Genomic DNA, 23,996 nt, shown 5'->3' with positions numbered 1-23,996 from the left:
CAAAATGACAAGTGCACTTTGAGACACCCACACAGCTGGTATGTCCAAGACCCACTGTTTTGCACTTCATTGCAGTTGTGTGGTTAAAATACATCCCAGGGCCTTTTACTTGATTTTATTGAACTACAAATTCAAAACATCTGTTCGTTCCTGTCTTGAGTGAGTATATAAACAGCACAGAAGCGGTACCTTCAATGTTAATCAGCGGGTAAATGGTAATCCCTTATGTCTCTCTCCTCCATTTCAGAATATGATCAATGGCACCATCTGGAACGACATTGATGACCTGAGAGCTTTCAAGATTCTTGACCTCAAGGACATAGAGAAGATGTTTTCAGCGTATCAGAGACAGCAGGTTTGGATTTGTTAGCAAGTGGGTGTTCTGGAAAAGAGTTGTATGACTTACAACCGAGTGTGTGTGTGTGTGTGTGTTTGTGTGTTGTTGTGTGTTTGGCTTGGCAAGCGTGTACTAAATGTAACTGTTCGGACTGAGCTGGAGTACGATTTTGGCCTTGATTCTTGAAGTGTGTGTATTAGTGAAAGTGTGTGTGACGGGCTCGGGGGTGGGATGTTTTAAGAGGTCTCTCAAGAGTGCCAAGGGTCCGGCTCCAGGCTAACATGAGCAGCTGTTCACTGCTGAATGCCTTATTGTAGAGATGCCACACAGCTCAGGCTTTGCGCTGGTATCTGCAGAGCGTCTGTGTGAGAACTGAGAAGCTGACTGGGTCTTCATGGGCTCATGAGTCACGGCGATGCGGTGGAAACAGGCAACGCCACTGAAGACACGAGGAGTCACAATACAGGAAACTTTTTACTTAAGCTAGTGTACTAACATAAAGAGACTATTCACAAAATCCTGTTGAACCAAGAGCTAACTAATAGGATAATTGCCGTATGTGTGCCTTTGTGGTAATACCACAGAGTAGCGAGTAATTACTTCCCTCTGCGCTACAAACTAATTGCACACCACTTGTCATGTGATAATATTGGGTACAACTGCATAAACCGATCTATCACATTGCTTTAAATGGGTGTTAACTGAATGTTGGTATGCCCTAATTAGTTTCTAGTAATCACAGTTTAATGCAAAGTCTTTAAGACTCACTGAGAGATCAATACATAGCCTCTTTTAAGGCATTACCATTGTTGAATTTGTTTATAATGTGTTTTACAGGCTTGCTTAAAAGCCTTCTGACAGCTAATAGCACAGCGTCTCTTTGCAAGCTTGTATTAAAGAGTAATGGGTCATTTGAGGTTGGTGCTGACAGTGATTTAGTGTGGGTATTTATTTATACGGAGCAGGTTTTTATTGGCACAGGCCAGTGGTTAAATGCAGATCTCTATGGATATGGCCACATAAAAACCCAAGATCTTCCTGGCTTTGACAACTTACTTCCATTTGGCAAGAGTGAGATTCAATTCAACAATGTTTATCCATGGCATAGTGTTTTGTTTTTTTTTTTTACTTTAAATTGGTCCTTCTTTCAAAATGGGTTTTTGTTTACATTTGCCCTCTGTAGGTTCAGGCTCTGCAGTCATTTTTCATGCCCTTGTTTTTCCATGTCAGGACAGATGTCGATGCAATCAAAAGAATACATTATAACAATCATGACCTCTTTAAGATTACAGAAACTAAAATAGAACAGGGCTTAAAAGCTTTTTTTGTTCGCTTATGCAGCACAGCCTCCAATACAGAATCCATGAGCCCCTGATGACTTGGACAGCGGATGTTTCTTGTTTTTCTCACAGAGGCCTTCCCAGCTTCAGCTTGTAGTGTGCATACAGTAGTTGTAGTTCTTTGCTCTAGCCACCACCTTTTTTCTGCTTGAAGTGCTAATCTTTGCATGTGTTTTCAATTTTTTTGTGTCTCTCTACACTGCGACTGCCTGGGCAGGACCTGCTAACTAACCAATCCTTCAAACAGGTGAGTGGAAGATCTTCCAGCTTTTTGAAGACATAGTACCTACTTCCATTGCTCTGTCACCTTCTCCTCTGCAGCGCAGCAACCAGCCAGGACAGCTACAATGAGTGTGTTATTTTCTCTGAAGCTGGTCTTTTTCTATCAAGTCTTTGAATGTATGAACCTTGATCAGGCGTACCTTAGTGTTAAAATCAAGATTTTTATATGAACGATACAGCAGATTTGATCAGTTTCCCGATGGAGACTTGTAGCATCTTTCCATTCATTGTTTTAGCTTTAGGATCCACAATTTGACTGTTTTGTTTTCATCTCACTGCCATCATTAGCATTATTTCCAACTGAAGTAAGCAACTTTTAACAGCAGAAAAGCTCAAATGAACCCACTGCATACAACCAGCCAAAACCAAATCACAGACCCAAAGTTAGCAGTTAGCTGGTGAACACTTTGAAAATTTAACAATTCCCTCCACGAAAATTAAACTACAAGAAGTATTCTGCCCCTACATTCATCAAAGGGTCAGAAAATCAACTTAAAAACACTTTACTTAAAGTAAATTCAAATGTTTTCACCACTGTATGAAATGAACAGGCAGATGGAAGCGAATGAAAGTGCCCTGTGTAGCTGTGGACACTTTGTTTTAATGGAGGTTCTCAAAACTCAAGTGGCAATGGCACATTAATCTTCTTCACTGCCACCTTATTTTTCATTATCACTCCTGTTTTCATCTCAGTTGTTGCGTCGATTACCATAATTACCATCATCATCTCTCATTTCTTAAATTGTGATAAATCATCTTCATGACCCAAGCAGGAATATCCTGAATGTCAGTGCAGCCACTTACAGTTCAAACACCTGACCACATTTCCATCACCATCACTCCATAACTGTTAGAAAAGATGAAGGGGCTGGTCTCCAGTTACATTGGGTTTAGTGTACATGCTCTGCAAGCTGGCAAAATTGCGTTTGGCAGTTTTCAGTGAATGGGTGTTGTCCCCCTAACCCGGTGCCAGCCTCAGTCTTCTGCCAGGCAGTATGGGTCAGCATGGCCATGGAAAAACGACACTTTCTTTACAAGCTGCATCTGTTTTACATATGTCATACCCGGCAACCTCAGAGAGAAAGTTTTCTGGCAAGCAGGAAACCAGCTCGGACCATAAATAGAATGTGTCTAACATGCAGCTCCAACCCGTTTTCTCAGACATGCAGTCGTTCCCCTTGTGGATTTTAATACTACATTTGTGTGAAGCTTATGAAAATATGGGACTGGCTTGAATCAAGTTTTCAGCTGCGTTTCCTGTTCCTCTGAGAGGTTTATAGGTCTGCCTGCGTTGTGTTAGCTGTGGTGACTCACCAAAAACGATCTCCTCCCAGACCTGCTGCCGATTGTTTGACATTTTTCTTTCATTTTTTTCCAGTTTTTTGTTATATGTTTTTATTCGCCCTCCCAAACTGAGTCAAGGGCTGCTAATGTTTAACGAGATGTGCGTTATGGCTTCTGTCAGTTGAAGCATGGCACTTGACTTTGGTCATCATTACCTGCAACAAAAGCTCAGGGAACTTGATCTGATGTCTGTGCCTAATAGTGGCAGTGATTCGACGGCTGCAGCAGCTGGTTTTGGTTCTTCAGGTTTTTTTTAATCTGCTCTAAATTCACACATTGTTAAATGCTCAGAAGGGGTCGTCAGGCAGATGTTTGGAAGAGACATTTCATTCTGCACGATTTGCATTTTCTGAAAGCACAATGTTGGAAACTTAATCTGTCTTTCTGTCCTGTCTGTCTGCAGAAAGAGACGGGCTCTATGGATGACATATATGTCAGCACACGGAAGGTCAAAGAGCTGTCAGTCATCGACGGCAGACGTGCACAGAATTGTGTCATCCTGCTCTCAAAGTAAGAGGTCACAACCAGAATGATTACTGACTACGTCATACCATCAGTACACAACTAGTTGTTATCTGTTGAGATGAGCCCAGATTATTGTGGAATAAGTGACACTGCAGCCTTCAGGTCGGAGGTCAGAGCTGTAACTCAGTGTGGAGCTGATGAATGCGAGTGTTTCTTACATCTGGTACCAGAAATGTGTTTTTAATGGAAACACGAGGACATCTGTCAATGTCATTAAACTAGTATCCAGGTTTTTTTTATAAAGCACAAACTGATTCATACTACAGACAGAAAGCATTGTCCAGGTGAGGATGCATCGCAGGAAATAAAGTTCAAATTTCATCAGGAAGTTTTCTCTATTGTTATCTATAGATTAAATTGGGACAGATGTAATTGACCCCCTCCTTAGAGGCTGCGAGTCCCGTTACATCTGACCCGGAATCAATTGTCATCATTTAAGATCCACTCAACAATATGGTTACCATTTGTATGTCTCCTAACAAGCAATGGTCCAATGCCATTAAGATCATTAGAATCCTAACTAATCCCCTCTACAGATCAATAAATGGCCTTCCTGAACCTTTGTGTGTCTGACAAAACAGCAGCATGGTCCCTGAACTCAGTTTCATGTCAATAGCGAATGACCCTAGGGTACAAACTAGACCCAAATGGGGTCAGGATTTGGTCAATAAGGCTGTGATGCACAGACTAACAATGCTGGTATTGATCACAACCCAACACACACAACAGTGATCAGATGTACTGCAGACAGCTGGCAGCGCTCCCGGGGGTTTCACTGCTTCAGAATGCCGCTCAGAGCATTAGTGGCAGTCCACTCGTAGTTTGGTTTTTACTCTGAGTTTGTTGTGAATGTAATTACAACCAACATCTTCTTCTTTTTAAGGTTAAAAATGAGCAATGAAGAAATCAAGAGGGCGATCCTAGAGATGGATGAGAGAGAAGAGCTAGCCAAAGATATGTTGGAGCAGGTATGGTTCAGTGCTTGATGAATGATCCTGTAAACATGTAGGAAAGCAGGAAAGCAGCAGAGCTCATCACATCTATTGTGACTGTTGGGGTCATTCCAGTGTGTATGGATGTACTCAGAAGGAAGAGAAAAAATGATTTGTTGTTCAAAAACAAGCCTCAGAGGGGTCTGATAGACAGGATAGCACAGAAGTGACTACACTCCTGCATTAATTCAAAGTTTTTTCAACTAATAGTTGAGTTTGTTCTTTACTGATATTCAAATCTGTCAAGAGTTTATATGTTCAACTTGGTCTTTTATGACAGACTCAATCTTTCTCAGCATGGTATGAACCAAATTTCTGAATAGAGAGTTTTTTCAGTTCTTTGCTGGTAGCCCTGCCTTTTTCTATAAAATACCTCAAACTTTTTTCTGTCAAGCATCCCTATGTTATGACACTCCCACCTCCGTGCTTCACTGTCAGGACTATGCATTCACTATGGTAGTCTGGGGCAGTTTCCCACCAGACATGCTGGACCCCATCTGAACTAAACAAACTTCATTTGGTCTCATCTGACCAAAGAATGTGCTTCCATTAATCAGTCAACAGTTAATGTTTCAGACAGCTGGATCTTTTCAGTTTATTCTGTAATCTTGTATTCATAAAGTTCTAGAGAGGTCAACAAAAGTTACAGGTAAAACCATAAAGCAGAAAACAAAGTAATACCAGATTTTTTTGTGGTCTGGTGCTATACATGTTTGTTTGCTGCAGATATAACTGCATTAACATTTGGACTAACGTTGTGTTTGCAGCTGCTGAAGTTTGTCCCAGAGAAAAGTGACATTGATCTGTTGGAGGAGCACAAACATGAGCTGGAGAGGATGGCCCGGGCTGACCGCTTCCTCTTTGAAATGAGCAGGTACACAGCAGTACATCGTTGTAAATCTCTCTGCAGGAACCAGCATCGGTCTTAGGTTAGGGGTCGGATTTCTCTCGTCAACTCCGTTTTTTCACTGCAGACAGAGCTGGATAATGTTTAACAAGTTCAACTTATACAAAAGTCTGTGTCTATATGTTGAAACAGATTTGATAGTCTGTAACATGCAGTCAAAATGGAAGTATTCAAGGAATATGCAGAAAGAGGAGCTTTGGAAGTATCAATGTGACGGTGCTATCAAGAACAGGCTGCAAACTCCAGAATGATTCATCATTTATCTGAGAAAAAAAGTCACGGCTGCCCTTTGAGGCCTGCAATCATATCAAATAGGGGAGACATTTTAAATCAGTGCCTTTTTTCTGCACGCCATCCTTTCTCAGAATCTGCACTGTTTGTTCAAGATAATTAAGCCTTTTCATTTCCTTTCATGAAATATTACCCCGTCCACTTTCTTTCCTTTTGACCGCATCTCCTTTGGTCTGAGTAATACATCTGGGAATTTGTTATTTCCTTTTTTTGCCATTTAATATCCCCTGTCCATCTTTGAAATTTTCACTCCCTCCTTTCGGGCAAGTTTAACATGTCCATTTGTCAACTTTCCAGCTTGATGCGAGCCTATTGGAAGATAAAAGCAGTGAAAACTGAGAAAGGGAGTTTTGTACAATTTTAATTTACACTCTCCTGGAGACAAATCCAACTTACCTCCCTTTCTGTTTGTTCTCTTTTCTCTTCCTTTTACCTCTGTGTTCTCTTCACCAGAATTGACCACTACCAGCACAGACTGCAGGCTCTGTTCTTTAAGAAGAAGTTTGCAGAGCGTCTAGCTGAAACCAAGCCGAAGGTTGAAGGTAAGGACAAACTCCTCGGAGGCCATAAAGAGGGACAAGAATCAGGAGTGAGCTTTGTGATTCCTCACAGAAAGGAAAATATTCAGTGTTTTGTTATTCAATACTGACATTGAAAGGATTATAATTAGAAGTATTATATGCATAAGCCTGATTACTCTTTTGTGCCTTGGAGCTTCATTGAGCTCCAAGAACTATTAAAAACACATCAGTGAGCCACAGTGTGACATGTTCCTTGATTACCATGAACACACACTAGTTTATTTTGACTCCACTTACAGCGTCTGGGTGTTGTACTGCTGTTTGTTAAAAATGGCCAGCAATTTAAGGAAATTCTCTTCCTAAAATCATATTTGTGACTTATTTTTTTAAAGATTACATTAAGTGCAGTGGGCTCAGGGTTTAGTGCTCCAGACGGGGTGGAGAAGTCAGAAAGAGACAATAATAAAGTATTGTACAACAGAAGCTTTTCATCTGAGAGTCACAGATATTACTTGGCATTGACTTAGATTTTCTGACCCAGCTGCAATCTTTTGACATGGTTTAAGTACGACATGCAAACGGAGCAGAAGATTCCATTTTGGAGAACCGGTTTTACACATTGTACACAGATACGCATCCAAATGCAAAAACAAAAACAGGCATCAGGTTTGAGCAATTTAACCAGTGCTTTTCACAGTCTCATCCTTGAATGTGCACGTGTGTGTGCATGGTGGGAGAGGGTGGTTAACTGTATGTGGGCCTGGTGTAGTTTTCCTTTCAAGCCAGCTTCCAGGTTACCAGGGAGGCTGTTTTGGAAAGCTGGCCCGTGTTGAGAGGGGAGAGCGCCTCTCATAAACACTGCAGCTTTCTTCAAAGACTGAGGAAAAACGCTGCCATGAGACATGTGTGTGTGCATGTGTGTGCACTGGGTGTGTCGTGGCCTAGCTGTCACTGTGTCTGTTTGAGCCTGAGCTACTTGAGAGAAACTTCTCTGCTGGCCTCAATGCTTGTCTGGCCTTTGATGAGCACATCACATCATTTTTGCCAGCAGTGTTTTATTTGCAGCGAGAGCTAACTGGCACTTGAGCCTCTGTAAGCTGCAGCAATGTTGTCAGATCATCAATTCATTCTAGTTTTAGATCAAAAACCTTCTTTTTTTCCTGAAATGCATTACTCAGTGCCATGGATGGAAAGAAAGTACGAGCAGAGGCATAATCCAGTGAGTTGAGTTTTGATTAAAACCTCCAGAATCTCAGTTGTTGCGTCCAAATATTTCCAAACCGCACTGCTCGACGATGCCCGTAATAAAGCTCTCATTTCATTTTGTTATTCATGTTACTTTGACATGTATTCTAGAAGAGGCTGTTTTTCCCTCGACCACCCAACGTGTTCAATAGAACTATTTCAGATGACAGTGCAGTGTGCAGCCAGGCCTTTCTGCATCCAGCAGCACGCTGTCAGCAGAGCCAGAAGAACAGTTCCCATGCTGCATCACAGCAGAAAGAAGTGTAACAATAACAATATGGATTTTGTTAATGATTTTCACATTCACACTGAGGTTTCCTCTGTGGAGAGAGGGAACCACCTGCACTTTGCCAGACACGTCTATTCTCAGAGGGAAAGGAGCGGACAGTATGGGGATATGTTTGGAATATTCCCTTCCTCCTGCTGTTTTATGGATGGATGGAAGGACTAGACGGGTTTCCCCAGTAAGCTGCCCAGTTGTTGTGGGGAATATTGATCACTCATCATGAAGGATGTGAAAAATGAAGGAAAGGATGAGAACCTTTGGGCCATGTTCAGCCGAGTCTTGAGTTTCTGTGTGTTTGTGGAGTTTGAGTAAAGGAACAGAATGGAAGGGAATGTTTTATAGCCAGTTGGTTATGCAATAGAAAAGGTTGAAAGTGCGCACGTCAGTCACCAACGGTATGATCTCTCCAGCTGCTTTCCTCTCTTTCTCTTCCTGTTTCTCCAGCTATCCTGAATGCGTCCAAGGAGGTGGTGCGGAGCAAGCGTCTGACTCAGGTCCTGGAGGTTGTTCTGGCCTTCGGCAACTTCATGAACAAAGGCCAGAGAGGGAACGCCTACGGATTCAAGGTCTCCAGCCTCAACAAGATCGCCGACACCAAGTCCAGCATAGACAGGTGGGGACAGTGGACATCCAGTGAACCCACAGCATCTGAGACCGATGCATCCATCCATTATCTATACACCACTTAATCCTCATTAGGGAGGCTGGAGTCTATCTCAGCTGACTGGACAGGTCGCCAGTCTGTCACACGGCTACATATAGAGACAATCAATCATACTCACACCTACGGGCAGTTTAGAATAATCAATTAACTTCAGCATATTTTTGGACTGTGGGAGGAAGCTGGAGAAAACCCACACATGCACAGGGAGAACATGCAAACTCCATGCAGAGAGATCCTGGGAAAGCTGGGACGCGAACTGGGGATCTTCTAGCTGCAAGGCGAAAGTGCTAACCACTACACCACTGTGCAGCCCCAGACTCATGCATTGTTTACCAAGAACCATGCTGTCTGTAGTGTCATAACTCACTGTAACATGAAGCAACGTGTGTCATATATATTGCAGAAATCAGTATGTCGACCACAAATTAGTATCTATACAGATCTTTCCTCACAAAAACAAAAACATTTTTTCAGTGTCAGAAGTAATGAAATTCACTCTGTACTTTCATTGTTACCTTGGTAACAGGCACTGCTGGCAGCTACTGCAGAATAATTTCCCATGGCTCAAACTTGTCAAAGAGTAAACAATAAAATGGGTTTAGCATAGCACACTCGCTCCACTGCCATGACCTAATTCCACACTACACACCACGTCTAAGCAGGTGTTGAGTTTGTCGTGTTTTCACACCAAGGAAGTGACAAAATAATGCATACACAGACGGCATGCAGAGTAAATAGAGTTGCTTTCACAGTGTAGTTCATACTCTTCATGTGTATTATTTGATTAAACAGTTTGTATGGTGATTAGAATGTAGTACATCATGTGTAAAATCAGCGTGCTGTGTTCCACTTGTCACTTACATTACGCAACACATCACAGAAAATGTAGTTCCAGTACTCATACAACTACATGGAATGTATCATCAGCAGTGTTTTATATGTCCTGGGAGCATGCTGTTCCATAAATTCCTGTAGAAATATTTGCTTTAAAAAAATGATCCAAACAATATAGAAGCAGAGTTGTAGGTGAACTGGTGCACTGGAGCTGCCATTAGTATGGAGGGATCATAGCAGCTCCAGTGCACCAGAGAGGCAGGGACTTTGTAGATCTGCAATGCTGTAAAGTTACATCAAAGTCATTTTAAGGCTAGGACAGATTTTTTTCATAGAAACTGCTTCTAAATATATAACCTTGATCCACAGAAATGAATTTTTAGGGGATAAATATGTGACTGCAGAGAGACTTTCAAAAAAATTTGAGGTTATCCTTTCCTGAGCAACATACTATTCCTCAGGTTATTGAAGTGAAAGGTTGCTTGATTGTGTTTGTGTGTCTTTACTTGTGATTCACAGAAACATCACCATGTTGCACTACTTGATCATGATCTTTGAGAAGAACTACCCAGACACGCTGCACATCCAGGAGGACCTCAGCAGTGTACCAGAGGCCGCCAAAGTCAAGTGAGTGCAGCTCCTTTCACTCTACAGATGTTTGGAGGTTAAAAGCCCTGCAGCGTCTGACAAAGATTCTCTCCATTTCTGTTTTTTTTCTTTCTCTTTAGTTTGTCAGAGTTGGAAAAGGAAGTGCACAGTATTAAAAGTGGACTGAAGGCTCTAGAGGCGGTGAGTTGTTATGCGCTCCCTCCCACTGGTTCTTCTCCCGTCTGTAATTATGTTTTCAAGCAGTGCATAGATGGACAGCAGGGTGAGGTGTTTAAGTGCTGGTAATGCTCCACGGACTGTTACATGGATCGGCTGCACATCACATTTGCCGCCACACACAGAAACAAGAACTTCAGTGCAGATACACACCTTACAGTTCACAGAAAGCTGAAGCGAATGTACAGAATTGTCACCAGTTCTTGGTTTGAAAGTCACACGTCTGGTCTGTGTTACCCCCTGCAGGAGCTGCACTACCAGCAGAGCAGGACCAGGGAACGTGGGGATAAGTTTGTGGCTGTGATTGGCGACTTCATCACCGTAGCTGGATTCAGCTTCTCTGAACTGGAGGACCAGCTGAGTGAAGCCAAGGACAAGGTAACCTAACTGTTTAACCATTCATTTCTGCAGTGAATAATGTATGCAGATGTCAGAGAGGATCAAGTGTAAGTTCATATGTCCATGTGGGGGCTTTAAAGGAGTCTTGGCAAGTTGTCTTCACTTCCAAGCCTGCATGTCAGACAGACTGAACACTGATGAGAGAAACTGTGAAACCTCTGTGCATCCCATCCCATCCATCCATTATCTGTACAGATTTGGGCTCATTAGGGTCTGGAGTCTATCCCAGCTGACGTAGGGCGAAGGCAGGAGGTTGCCAGTCTATCACACAGCTACACAGAGACAAACAATCACACTCACATTCACACCTACGGACAATTTAGAATCACCAGTTAACCTCAGCATGTTTCTGGACTGTGTGAGGAAGTGTCAGTGCCTGGAGAAAACCAGGGAGAACATGCAAACTCCACACAGAAAGATCCCAAACCCAGGCCAGGACGTGAACCGGGGATCTTCTAGCTGCAAGGCAACACTGCTAACCACCGATCCACTGTGCAGCCCCCTCTGTGCATCCCTCTTAGTCCATTTAGATAACTTCTGCAGGGTTTCGGAAGCCCAACATTGAAAGATTACCCTGGATTTCCCTCCAGGTCGTGTCTTTGTTTGTCTCTACATCCACTCTCCTCCTTTTTACAGCTGCGATAAATGGCCTTTTGTACCCTGCTGGCTCAGGTATTGATGTATGGTCGTAAGTATGTAGGCTGAAGATATCAGCGGGACTGTTGAATTCCCAGAGTAAGTCAGTGTTGAAAAAATTTATGTGAATATGTTATTTCATTTGCAGGCCTTCAGTGCTCACATTGTATGTAATGTGAGTTCATTGCACTATACTTTATTATGAGGGTCTTCCAAAATAGCTGACAAAACGATGCTAAAGGATCAACAGATTGACGGAGCATGAGAGAGCAGGAAAGGTCTGTGGGTCTTTGGGCAGAGCCTCCCGTTTGCTTAATTATTTGTTGAATGAGGAGGTCGGTAAAAATTGGAGGGAAAATGCGCCAGTTGGGACGTCAGTGGAAGAGAGCGGGAGGAACAGGGCACCAGTTCCAGCTGTAAAACAAAAGAACCTGTGTTCACTGGCCCAGATTCTAAGCGGTGTCTATGAGTGTGTGTGTGTCTGTGTGGTTGGTAAGCGGGGAGTCTGACACATTGACTCGGTGCTTGTCAAGGCCCTCTGATGCTCTGTTAGGTTTCCAGTGAAATACAAATATGGAAATGTGGGTGTGTGTTTCGTGTTTCTGAGTAAAGACGATGACTAAACAGAGCAGGCAACCTGCTGAGGCTGATGAAGCTCTATGGAGACAAATACTGTATATGAGTGTGTGTCTGTAAGAGAAACACACATGCTCACTAGACATCACTACATACATTACAAAGGATTACAGTTGTCCGAGGTCATGTGGGTTATTGGGACAGAGGTTTCCAGAGGTGGAAGGGATTTTTTATCTTATCCAGAGAGATTGATCAGGTTTATACTGACCAGCACACCCACTCATCAACATGTTCAGAGAGTTCACGATTCACTTTCTATCCAAGAACAAACAGCTCAGCTTCAAACCGCAAAAACACAGGGAGTGCTTCACGACACACATATACCCCATATGACTGTGTAGGGGAAACATTCAGATAATAAGAAGTAGAAAAGCACTCAGAGAGCACAGTACTCCGCCAAGGTTGCTCATTCCCTCATATGGTATTGTCTGAAATGCAGCTTTTTTTTTTTTGAAATGCAGCATTTGTTTTTTTAGTTATTGATGATCAGAAATCATGGCAACATACAGGGTGTACATAAAGTCTCTTTCCAATTTTATGAATTTATTACAAAAGCAGTTGATAAGATATCTTATCCAGATTTGTTTTATTGTAATCAGTGGTTGTCAAAGTTTTTTCTACCTCATTTGATGCACCTCTATATGGGCACCATTAGTTGCACAAAGCACATCAAGACGGTACTCAATTTCTTGCCATGTTTGCTGTAGCATAGCCTCATCAATGGTGGCAATGGCATCATCTTTTGCTTAAAGTCAGTAATGTCCCGTATCTTTGTTCGATACATGATATCTTTGACATAGCCCCATAGAAAGAAGTCCAAGGGAGTGATATCTGGTGAACATGGTGGCCAGGGAACTGGCTCATCCCTTCCAATCCACCAGTCTGAGGAGTAGCCATTTTTTAGGATTTCATTTAACAGCACCTCTTTCACTAACAAGATACCTGAAACACACAATTCCAATGTGATTACAAACTTTAATAAACACTGATTACAATAAAACAAATCTGGTTAAGATATCTTATCAAATGCCTTTGTAATAAATTCTTAAAATTGTAAATTGTACTTTATGGACACCCTATAGAATGTGTCCATTTAATACAGATGTACCCACAAAAAGATGACCGGCGCTGAGCACAGACGTGTGTTATGCATGTGTACGTTATGTACGGATACCAAATCACGTGACCTAAATATGTAGCAGGCAGCAGGAATTGATGGGACTCAGAAACACCCCCACAATTTAATCAGTTGTTCCTTGTATCACTTCTGATGGATAAGACCTGATAAGTCCTCAGCAGTGGATTTGTAGTAGGATCACAATCATGTGATCATCAGCAGGCAGCTGATGAAGTGTTCACTTGTTGTCATGGTTACAGTGACGCCGTGCTGCTATCTGGCAACGATACAGAAATCTTTAGCAAATCCATGGATCCAGACTATAAGCTGCATCACTGCCAAAATCTAATCACTTGGTCCTTGTGTCATTTCTGACCTTCCCTGAAAATTTCATCCTAATACGATATTCTGTTTTTGAGTAATGTTGCTAACAGACAAACGGACAGACAAATCAACATAGATCGTCACATAGCTCGACTGCGATCCTTGGCGGAGTTATTATGATCTGTAGCGGTGAATGTGGCCAAGAAAACCCTGGTTCACACTAATATGAGTTTGGCTTTGCAGTAGATGGGTTGGAACGTTAAAAACGGCACCTATGAGTCTCATCAATCTGCTTTCATCAGAAAGTCCTTCGGGTCACACTTTCCTCATTCACACAACCAGACCAGTGTCTTTGCACATTATAGCCCATTTGTTCCAAATCATGTATTTTCACATTGCTGCCAAACCATTTTGCAAAGCTCACTGCATTGTAAGGGATTTCTTTAACGTGTTTTACTACCTTTCATACACATATTAAAGCTGATTATTGGTTACTTTTTCAACAGTACGAGAACTGGCCTGTAGATACTTATTTGATTGAACTAATCCATCACTGCATGTGTCATGTCCACTCATTATTATCAATATTATAGTTCAAGTTACGTAACTGGTGTTACAGATTGATTTTAAAAGGGAACAACAAGCTGCTCTTTTATCTACTAACAGAGTCACAGTGATTGTTGATCTGTTGATAACAACATAATATGCTTTATGAATAAAAGTAATTTACAATATTGCTCTGTCACATACCTGAAAATTACCTACATTTTTGGTCTTTAATAGAGGAGCATCTAACCATATTGACTACGCTGCAGTCTCTGCGCACATTTGCAGTATTTTGGTCATACTTTCATTCTGTCTTCTCACTTAGTTGCCTGCTTCCATTGAACCACCTCGCAGCTGGTAATCGTCAGTACCAATATAAACTATGACCCCATCTCTCAGCCTTTTTTCTTCCTGCACGTCTTCTGCAGGCATGGAGTCAAAGCGTGACCTGGGTTGGACTGAGGTCCGGCCACCCCACACAACTATTAATGAAGCCTGTTTATAGGACTACACACATACTCATAGAACTGGAGTTACAGCCTAACCCTTAGATCTTCCATCCATCCATTATCTATACACCGCTTAATCCTCACTAGGGTCATGGGGGGGGCTGGAGTCTATCCCAGCTGACTCAGGTGAAGGCAGGGGACACCCTAGACAGGTCACCAGTCTGTCACAGGACCACATACAAAGACAAACAAGCACTCACACATTCACACCTACGGGCAATTTAGAATGATCAATTAACCTCAGCATATTTTTGGACTGTGGGAGGAAGCCGGAGTACCCGGAGAAAACCCACGCATGCACAGGGGGAACACACAAACTCCATGCAGAAAGATCCCGGGAAAGCTGGGACGTGAACCAGGGATCTTCTAGCTGCAAGGCGAAAGTGCTAACCACTACACCACTGTGCAGCCCACCCTTAGATCATTTAAATTATATTCAGAAATGATTATAAAACCATACCTTGGATCAACCTTTCCAGATATTTTTTGATCAATTAAGGGTTGCATAAAAAAAACTTATTGTGTAAGAGTCCTTATCATGTACTTCTATAGTGCAGTCATGCCTGCATAAGCAAATGATAAAATATGTGACTAAAATTTGCCACTGCACTCCACTGCACACTCACTGCACAGACCCAAACAGCAAAGTTACAGTCAGTGAGCTGCTGGTGAACACAAAGGAGCCTTTAGTGGACTCCAAAACAGCTAAAAGGCCAGAGTTCCACTTACATCCATCACATGGTCAAAGAAGTGACTAATATTGCAATCTGGGTCTGCTGGATCTATAATCTTACACGTTTGCAACTTTATTAGGTGTTAATGTGTCTTTATTGGGTTGTCATCTTGTTCTGTTGCACCCAAGTGACTACAAAATGCAGCCTTAATGACATTTTGTTGATAGTACTGTAGTACTTGTGTATTTACTCCAGTCTGATATTATGAAGCATCATGCAGATGTCTTTTATTTTATCTCCAGTCAGTCGACACTGTGAAAACTAGGAAAATAAACGACATACAAACATTTCAGAAATACACAAAGTTTTACAAAAAGTATCTCTTATTAGACAGATTCCAAAAAGTCTTTCAAGCTAGTTTTCTGTAATTAGACGGGTCCCATATGCTAGCTTGCAACGACACTGTATTAAACCATCCATACAACGCAACACATAGAGAAAAAACAAAATTAGTTTGTGTACCACCCTATGAAAAGTGTCTGGCTCCAACGCTATTCATACATTGACAGAGATAGACTGGTATGTTTTGTGAGTGTGTGTCTGTGTGTGTCGGTTTGTGTAGAGGCATTCCACTGAGCTCACCACTAACTGAGGGACTGTTGTGAAACAAACTTGGCTCATTTCCTCAGATCTTTGATGTATTAATGTCCGTAGAGCGCAGGGGATCAGATAAAAATGATCTGATTCAAACTGAGGACATCGCTATCTTCTTGTACAAGTTTGTGTTGGATAAAACATGAGCTGGTTTGTGTTGTTGGAAAATACAAACAATTTATTAAGTTTCCATTCGGTGCATTTACACAGCACATTTGCAGGGCAAACACATAACGAGCAGGAGTTTTTGCAGTGTTTTTTAAAATAAATTTACACCTAAGTGGGCAAAAAGTCAGAACTTAACATCCATGATAAAAACAATCTAATAAAACTGAAAGTCAAACAGTAAGAGTGCATTTAATTCTCCGTCAAGCACACAGTGCGATAATTAGCCTCTCACAGAGCACGACTGTGTTTGTGTCTCTGTGAGATGAGCTTAATCTGTGTGACTTCACATTCCCCACTTCATTGTGTGTGTTCGTGTGTGTGTTTACTCATTCAGCACAGACCCGAGGGGACGAGAGGAAACAGATTTGACCAGACACATAATTACTAGGAGAGAGAGGGATGATGGTGGAGTTGCCATGGTGACCGGTACCATAATGACAGGATGGTTTTGCATCCTCAGAAAATAGCGATCCCCAACTCAGTTTTATCACAACACTAGGACCACATGCTGTACACTTTAGGAGCCTCATATCAGCTGGAGTGATGTGATGTTTTCTGTCAGTCCTCTCCCACTCTAGATGGAGCACAGTAGTACAGTACAGTACAGGCCCTGCTTTCAACTGGAACACTGATTTATTTTGACATTGGCAATGATTTTTGTCTGCAGCATGACAAAGCGACGTGCTAGCACAGTATTTTGCTCATCAATGTCCAATACACTGGCAGGTTTTGAGTTAGGAATAACTCCAGTTCAACCAGGTACAGCACTAAAACGCATCTTAAGCATTAGAAAAATGATTCAAAATGCTCTCAAAAGGCTCATTCTGCATAATAATTTTTGATGGTACATACTGTACACCGTTCAAAAGTTTGGGGTCACCCAGATTATTTCCCACTTTTATCCATGTGCTAACATAACTGCACAAGGGTTTTCTAATCATCAATTAGCCTTTCAACACCATTAGCTAACACAATGTAGCATTAGAACACAGGAGTGATGGTTGCTGGAAATGTTCTTCTGTACCCCCATGGAGATATTCCATTAAAAATCAGCTGTTTCCAGCTACAATAGTCATTTACCACATTAACAATGTCTACACTGGATTTATCATTCATTTAATGTTATCTTCATTGAAAAAAATGCTTTTCTTTCAAAAATAAGGACATTTCTAAGTGACCCTAAGCTTTTGAACGGTAGTGTAAATGTTATCAACAAAATGCCGCTGAACAAGTCAGTATATTTCAAAGCTGTCGCTCATGTTAGTGAATATACAGAGAATTTTCACCAGCTATCCTCAGCTTCACGGAGCTATTTACCAGCTTTAATCAGATTAATTGTTTTGGTTCTGCTGCTCATCATCAGCATCCTTTCCAGTTGAAGCAAACATCTGTTTTCAGTAATAAAGCTCTGGTAAATCCACTGCACAGCCCCAGACAGCAAAGTGACAGTCAGTGAGCTGCTGGTGAACACAAAGGAGCCTTTAGTGGACTCAGAAACAGCTAAAAGGCCAGAGTTCCACTTACATCCATCACATGGTCAAAGAAGTGACTAATATCACTCTCTGGGTCTGCTGGATTTATAATCTTACACATGTTTGCAAACATGTTACATTTTTAACAGAAGAGTCATAGACTGAACAGTTTCTACCTCTTTTAGAAACACTGAGTGAAGTTGTGTTATGTGAAAACCATATAGTTCTAATTAATATTTCGCCCTTTAAAGAGGGATTGTGTTTCTGCACATGTAATAAATTACAGTTTGCACTGATGTCCTACTGAAGGAGTCTCTGTGGTTTTTAAGTAAAACTGTGTGACGTTTATGTGGCATATATTCTATCATGTTGTGTTTCATATTTCTGTCTGGGCCACTAGTGGTGTATTGTGCTGTGTACTGCAGTGCAGAGCTGAGTGTGTAGGAATGTAGAGAAGGTTTGGCTGCAGGCATTGTCCTGGCAAAGAGCACTGAACAGCTTGAACAGAACACGGTGGACATGCGGTGGTCAAATCATGCAGTCATTCTGCTCGCGTCTGTTTCTGCAGTGCTTGTTAACATAAAGCATCCATGCTAGTAGATGAAGTTGAACCACATGCAAATGAAAACTCATGTGCTCCTTTCACAAGATGAAGCTGAATCAAGGCCAAAGCAGAGGATTCAGTCTGTACAATAAAGAATTTGGTTTTGGTTTGTGTCAGCTAGCCGTGTCACTGTATCCATATTTACATGTTACATGTGATGGCTGCATGCAGGCCTGCTATCTGGTCAACTCATGTCAAACTAAAAAGTGACGTATGTTCTTTGCAGTTTGCCAAATCTTTGAAGCACTTTGGGGAGGAAGAAAGGAGGATGCAGCCTGACGAGTTCTTTGGGATCTTTGACACCTTCTTACAGTCGTTCAGCGAAGCACGGCAAGACCTGGAAAACATGCAGCGACGCAAAGACGAGGAGGAGAGGAGGGCACGGATGGAGGCCATGGTGAGAGAATAAACCTCAGACTGCCATGACAGGTTAAACTAAACAGACATTACATCCATCCATTATCTACACACCACTCAATCCTCATTAGGGCTGCAGGGGGCTGGAGTCTATCCCAGCTGACACCCTGGACAGGTCACATAAAGAGACAATCACACCTACGGACAATTTAGAGCTACCAATTAACCTCAGCATGTTTTTGGACTGTGGGAGGAAGCTGGAGAACCTGGCAAACTCCATGCAGAAAGATCCCAGGAAACCAGGACGTGATCCGGGGATCTTCTAGCTGCAAGGCAGAAGTGCTAACCACCAAGCCACTGTGCAGCCCTGTAGACATTACAGTTTTTCTTTATGATAACCCCATCTTCTTTCTCTCTCTCCTCCAGCTGAAGGAGCAGAGGGAGCGGGAGCGGCGAGCCAAGAAGGGCGGAGCCTCAGATGAAGTTGGCGGGGAGTTTGATGACCTGGTGTCGGCGCTGCGCTCCGGCGAGGTCTTCGATAAGGACCTAAACAAGTTCAAGCGTAACCGCAAGCGCTCTGTCAACCAGCTGGTGGAAGGTGGTGGTCGCGAACGAGCCGTCACCAAGGTCAACTACTAGGCTGGATAAAGAAAGGACAAAAGAAGAAAAATTACAGACTAGACACCTGAATTCTGCCATGGCGTAGATCTCTTAACACCTTTAGTCCAGGTCCTGGAACATGACCACTCACATTGGGGAGGATGTAGATAACGGCTGGACTGGACATGTAGCGACAGGCATGGACACGTATGCCGTCTTGAAGGATGCAACACTCTCCTCTGATTGGTCGTGCAGAGCTATTTCCAACCTGTTTGTCCTGGATGAAGGACAGTTGGGATGGATAGATGGATGGACACACCACTGTGACACATTATCCCATGTCATCTGACCATATCCTCTAACACTGTGCTCAAGGTTCTCACTGTCTATCTCCCTACTGTTTTTCTCTTCCTCTCTTTTTTTCTCACACAAACCCTCTCTGTTCCTCTGTAAACTCCTTGGTGCTGAAGAGGAATCATTTTACTCTGCGGCTCTAATGGACATTGGGATCAGCCAGTCACTCTGTACATAGACACGAGACCAAGAGAAAGGATTAGAAAAAGGACGATGAAGGATCTCCGGGCAGATTTTTAAAAATAACACAGAAAAAGAAGTCTAGCGGGAGCTAAGCCAACACCTCCACAGTCATGGTTGCTTCAGGTATTCCTCAGAAACAAAGACCTCTCAGAATGGATGGATGTTCATGAAGGGCATGGAGGAATGCTGAGGAAAGATGCACGACGGTGGGCGATCCCAGCGCTCTCATACGGCACACAGCATTCCCAGGGAGGACGTACGTACTTCCTGACCTGCACTTCAGCAGGAGACAAACAGCTCTTCCCAAGGAAACTTCTCAACTTGATCCACCTGACAAAATGACTGTGCCACATGGGTCAAGCCTCACCTACGCTCTAAAATGGTTTCAACATTGTTCTGGCATTAACTCGTGCCAAAGCAAAGAGAAAATAAATGTAAATGTATTAATACAAAACATACTGCAATTAGGCGTTGATATATATATTTATATTTAGATGCAGACAAGCTAATTGCAAAGATGTAGAGGTTTTTTATGTTTTGGGATTTTGTACACGCAATGCATTATTTGTTGGTGTTGCAAGTTCACATTGCTGTTGGAGTGAATTTCTATACATTTTGCGCTTTATGTCAAAGAGATAACTGCTCGTCCTTTTCACACCTGTATGTCTTGTTTGCACTGTAGCTTTTCTGACAAACTTCACACTCAAATGTCCACAAGCCAACTAGAGCATCCTCTCTGTTCTCAGATTAACAAAGATAATGAAGGAATGCCATAAATGACTTTAAAGGCACAATCTGCAGTTAGTTTACAGTGCAGTCCTTGCTCTGCTGTCAGTCTGTGAGGTTCATACCTGGCTTCTCCATCACCTACAACTAGCGGGTGTCATCCATAGTATCTGTGAGATCTGTTCCACTGGTACTAAAACATTTGATCTGTGGACAGCCATCAGCCCAGCTCAGGATGTTTCGCTCTCGCTAAGTGGAACTAGTGCTGCATCACACTCCTACCAGGATTCAGCATCTCTGCGTGTTTTTGTTTCCAGTTGGCATCGTCACGTCAGACCTTATTGTATTGTCAGGGCACAACGAAGCACTTACAGGGCGTATAAACTTCCACTTGATGAAAACTTTAGGGTTCTTTGTTGACACGAAACTAACACAAAGACGGCCAACTCAGAGGAGATCATAGAAAAGATTCTGTGCTTCCATCTTTTCATGCAGCTTCTCTCAAATGTTTACATCATGATGGGCAACCTGCTGCCAAACCAGAGTCAGACCCATATACTGAAGGCCAAGCTCATTTTTCCTAAGGTTTTTTATTATTATTATTATTATTATTTATTTGCATCTGTGTTTCCAAAACCTAAGCAGTAGGCATGATAGAGGCTGCAGTAGGATGTGTCAGGTCACCTCAGCACAACATCTACAGTAATAACTACAGTAGTCTGTTACAGGAGTGTCCCACTGAGAGGTCTCTGATCCTGGGGTGAAAGAGCAACTCCTGCTCAGTGTTTCAGGAGAAGGTTCAAGCTAATCATCATTGATTACGTTCTTAGATAACCTATTTTATTCTCTCTATCCACACATGTGGATACTGTAGTGCAGTAGAAGGCCGTATGAGAGGCGTCCAGGGTTGGACAGTAATACAAACATCCTATGTGTAACTTCTCTGTCAGCCCGTTCATCCAGAATCAGAGGAGAGGACTCTAGCTGAGGCTTTTATTTCACAGCTCTATGATTTGGCATGTAATGCTCCTTACATTTAGTCTTTGCACAGCAGCCTGGTTGAGTTTGTCAGAGAAAGGAATGAAGTGCATGTTCTCATAGTGACAGTTCAAGTAAACTCAGAGTTCTCCTGTTGCAATATTCCCACTGACTCAATGAGCACTTATTATATATACAGTAATATTACTAAAGACAAGAATACTTGATTCTCAGTGTTCTGAACAAACTGATGTTTGACTTGTTACACAACACAGTGTGTATCAGTATCTGTAGTGATGACTCTCCCAGTTTGTCGGTTTTCCTTTGTTCTGCCTGCTTCTGTCTTCTGAAACATTGTCAGTGTTCACCTTTAAGTGCCTCTGATCCACTTTTCACACTTACCATTCCTCTTACTGTGTTTCAGTGCTTGTGACTTTCCAAGAAACATACAGTATTTGCTGGTGAAATGACAGTTTTAATAGACTAACTGGCGCCATCTTGTGGCGTCAGATGCTGCACTTCACTATGAGTTGAAGCAGACATCACAGCCAGGTAGAAGCATTTCTCCAGTGTGTTATTATGGTCTGGCTCTTGACCACTGATGTAGAAACGCACCAATAGCTTCTAAATAACTCCAATAGATGTAGCTTTGTGTTTCTGAAGTCATTGAAGAGGTTTGGCCTGTAACCTGTGCACAGCTAAGCTTCCCCTCCATACCTTTAATTTATCCACACAGAGTTCACCTCATTCTGTCTGATTATATTCCTTCAGTTTTTCCTGAAGCAGAAAGAAGCCAATATGCAGCAGATAAGAAGATGTGAGACAGAGCAGAGAGGATCTTTGAGTTTCCATGTCACACAAAAAAAGAGAGAAACCAGGAAACCAAGACGCTACAAACAAAGGAGGAAATGACCTATGATTGCCTCTTCTTAAACCAGCATCTCATGTATATTTGAGCTATTCTGTTTCTTAACTTCTGCTCCTTTGTCTTTCCAGTTAATCAGAGTTAGTTTATGAGACTTTGGCAGACCCTTTAAACTCCTAATTCAGAGCTTTAACCCATATTGTAGTGCAAACTATTTACAGAGGGGTATTGCAACATTGTCAGTATTAATACATGTTTGTGTTGTTCCATGTTTGGATGTTTATTTGGCCATTGACTGGCCCATTTTTGGAGTGTAAAGTTGGAAATCAGAGGAAAGAACTTAGTAGCTTGTTCAATGCACTTTTATTATGGGAAGTTTCCATTTGCAGCGCCGTTCTGAGGGCTTGGCTCCCTGAGAAATGAGAAGGGTGCAACGAAAGTGTGGTGCGAAACAAAATAAAACATGGTGTGTAGAGAAAAGAGATAAAAAGGGCAAGTGAGGCTGGAGAGTCCAGCTGGACTGCTGGAAACACATTAGTAGTGAGTCTGTTGAATGGCAGAGGTGACTCTCCTGCTTTAGTGTGTTTATGAGAAGAGGGGAGGGATGCAGGGTGTTTTCTGTCACCACATTTCTGTCATTACATGCACATGGTGTCGACCTGCATGACTAGAGACGGGTGCACAAAGTGTGGCGTGTTGACTTCATCCTTTAACAGAAAATTGCTTGCATAATGGAACACACGTGTTCCACCACAAGTTGTACTGCCTGAGAAAAGTTGCACCCATTCTTCGAGGTTGTATAATTGTGAGGAGTCAGTATTTTTATGGATGGAAAAAAAGCATCCTCCACCGAAAGATGTACAGTTGGAGTAAAAAAAGCATTTTGTACACCATTCTTGATGTTTGAGATAAGAGTAAAAACAAGTTGAAAACATTGAGGAATGTTCCATTTTCCTGTAAATTGTACTTCTATTTATTTGCCTTATTTAGTTTGCTATATTTTGTATGTACACACAGCATTAAAACAAAATGTTATATTAAAAATATGAATAAATAAACTGTGGTCCGTGTATGATGGATAGTTCTGAGACTTGTATAAGAACGAGAATCTTTTTTTTCATTTCTATAATTTTATTTTTGTTTTGTATTTTTTCTCACCCTTTGTCTTTTGTAGGGTTACAATAAACTTTCATCCATTGCAAGTGACTGTTTATTCTGTTCTTCACTGTCATTTGTTGAGTCAAGTTTGAGTCATAGCTGCAGTGACATAGAAGGAAATCAGTGCAATGGACTTAGAGTGTACGAGAGGAGAGAAGGATTTCTACATGTTCACAGGGTGGAGTAAAATCTCAGATCATGGGTGAAGATGCTTCCATTTTGACACTGGTTCCAGATGATATATCAGCTCAACCGTTTGTTTAAAGAAGTGAAAATATGGTGTCAGAATCTCTTGGTATCCCTTTTGCTCTGATGACAGCAGCACTTGAGCTGAATGGACTCCAGCAGTTTGTTCAGATCTGGTGATCCATGTTCTCCCAGCATGATGTGATAGTATTCTAAACAGATTCTTGTCATGTCAGGAATGTTTGTCTTTCTCATAAATCTTTGTGGGGTTTAAGGTGAGACAATTGTGGAGGAAAGTCCATGACAGTCAACCCTTTTCTGTCTTCTTTGGTCTCCAAGTCAAAGTTTTGCTCATTGTACTGCAGCAGTACGAATGTTTCTCCACAAATATGCAAACCAGAGGCTGAAGCGTGTCTCTGAAGAATGAAGTGCTGCTTCAGGGTGGAGTCGACATTAA

General features: G+C 42.0%; 1 protein-coding gene across 5 annotated transcripts in view; it reads left to right on the top strand.

The window, feature by feature from the left end:
- The window catches only part of daam2 (dishevelled associated activator of morphogenesis 2), a 115,589-nt gene extending 92,192 nt beyond the window's left edge, over window positions 1-23,397 (top strand). For 4 of the 5 annotated variants that reach the window (XM_023288203.3, XM_055005873.1, XM_035956325.2 and 1 more), the window contains 12 exons: window positions 248-355; window positions 1,895-1,924; window positions 3,707-3,813; window positions 4,712-4,796; window positions 5,588-5,694; window positions 6,472-6,560; window positions 8,515-8,683; window positions 10,088-10,195; window positions 10,297-10,357; window positions 10,640-10,771; window positions 18,359-18,529; window positions 18,916-23,397. In XM_023288203.3, coding sequence (XP_023143971.1) covers window positions 248-355; window positions 1,895-1,924; window positions 3,707-3,813; window positions 4,712-4,796; window positions 5,588-5,694; window positions 6,472-6,560; window positions 8,515-8,683; window positions 10,088-10,195; window positions 10,297-10,357; window positions 10,640-10,771; window positions 18,359-18,529; window positions 18,916-19,128 — 1,380 coding nt within the window. In that variant the 3' untranslated portion in view covers window positions 19,129-23,397. The remainder of the gene's footprint in view (window positions 1-247; window positions 356-1,894; window positions 1,925-3,706; window positions 3,814-4,711; window positions 4,797-5,587; window positions 5,695-6,471; window positions 6,561-8,514; window positions 8,684-10,087; window positions 10,196-10,296; window positions 10,358-10,639; window positions 10,772-18,358; window positions 18,530-18,915) is intronic. The other variant, XM_055005874.1, reaches the window with a different exon arrangement.
- Window positions 23,398-23,996: the final 599 nt, after the last annotated feature.

The sequence above is a fragment of the Amphiprion ocellaris genome, chromosome 20 (genome assembly GCF_022539595.1).
Source record: "Amphiprion ocellaris isolate individual 3 ecotype Okinawa chromosome 20, ASM2253959v1, whole genome shotgun sequence".
Taxonomy (NCBI): Eukaryota; Metazoa; Chordata; class Actinopteri; family Pomacentridae; genus Amphiprion; species Amphiprion ocellaris.
The sequence above is the reverse complement of the archived record's forward strand: the minus strand, read 5'-3'. Positions and strand labels throughout refer to the sequence as shown.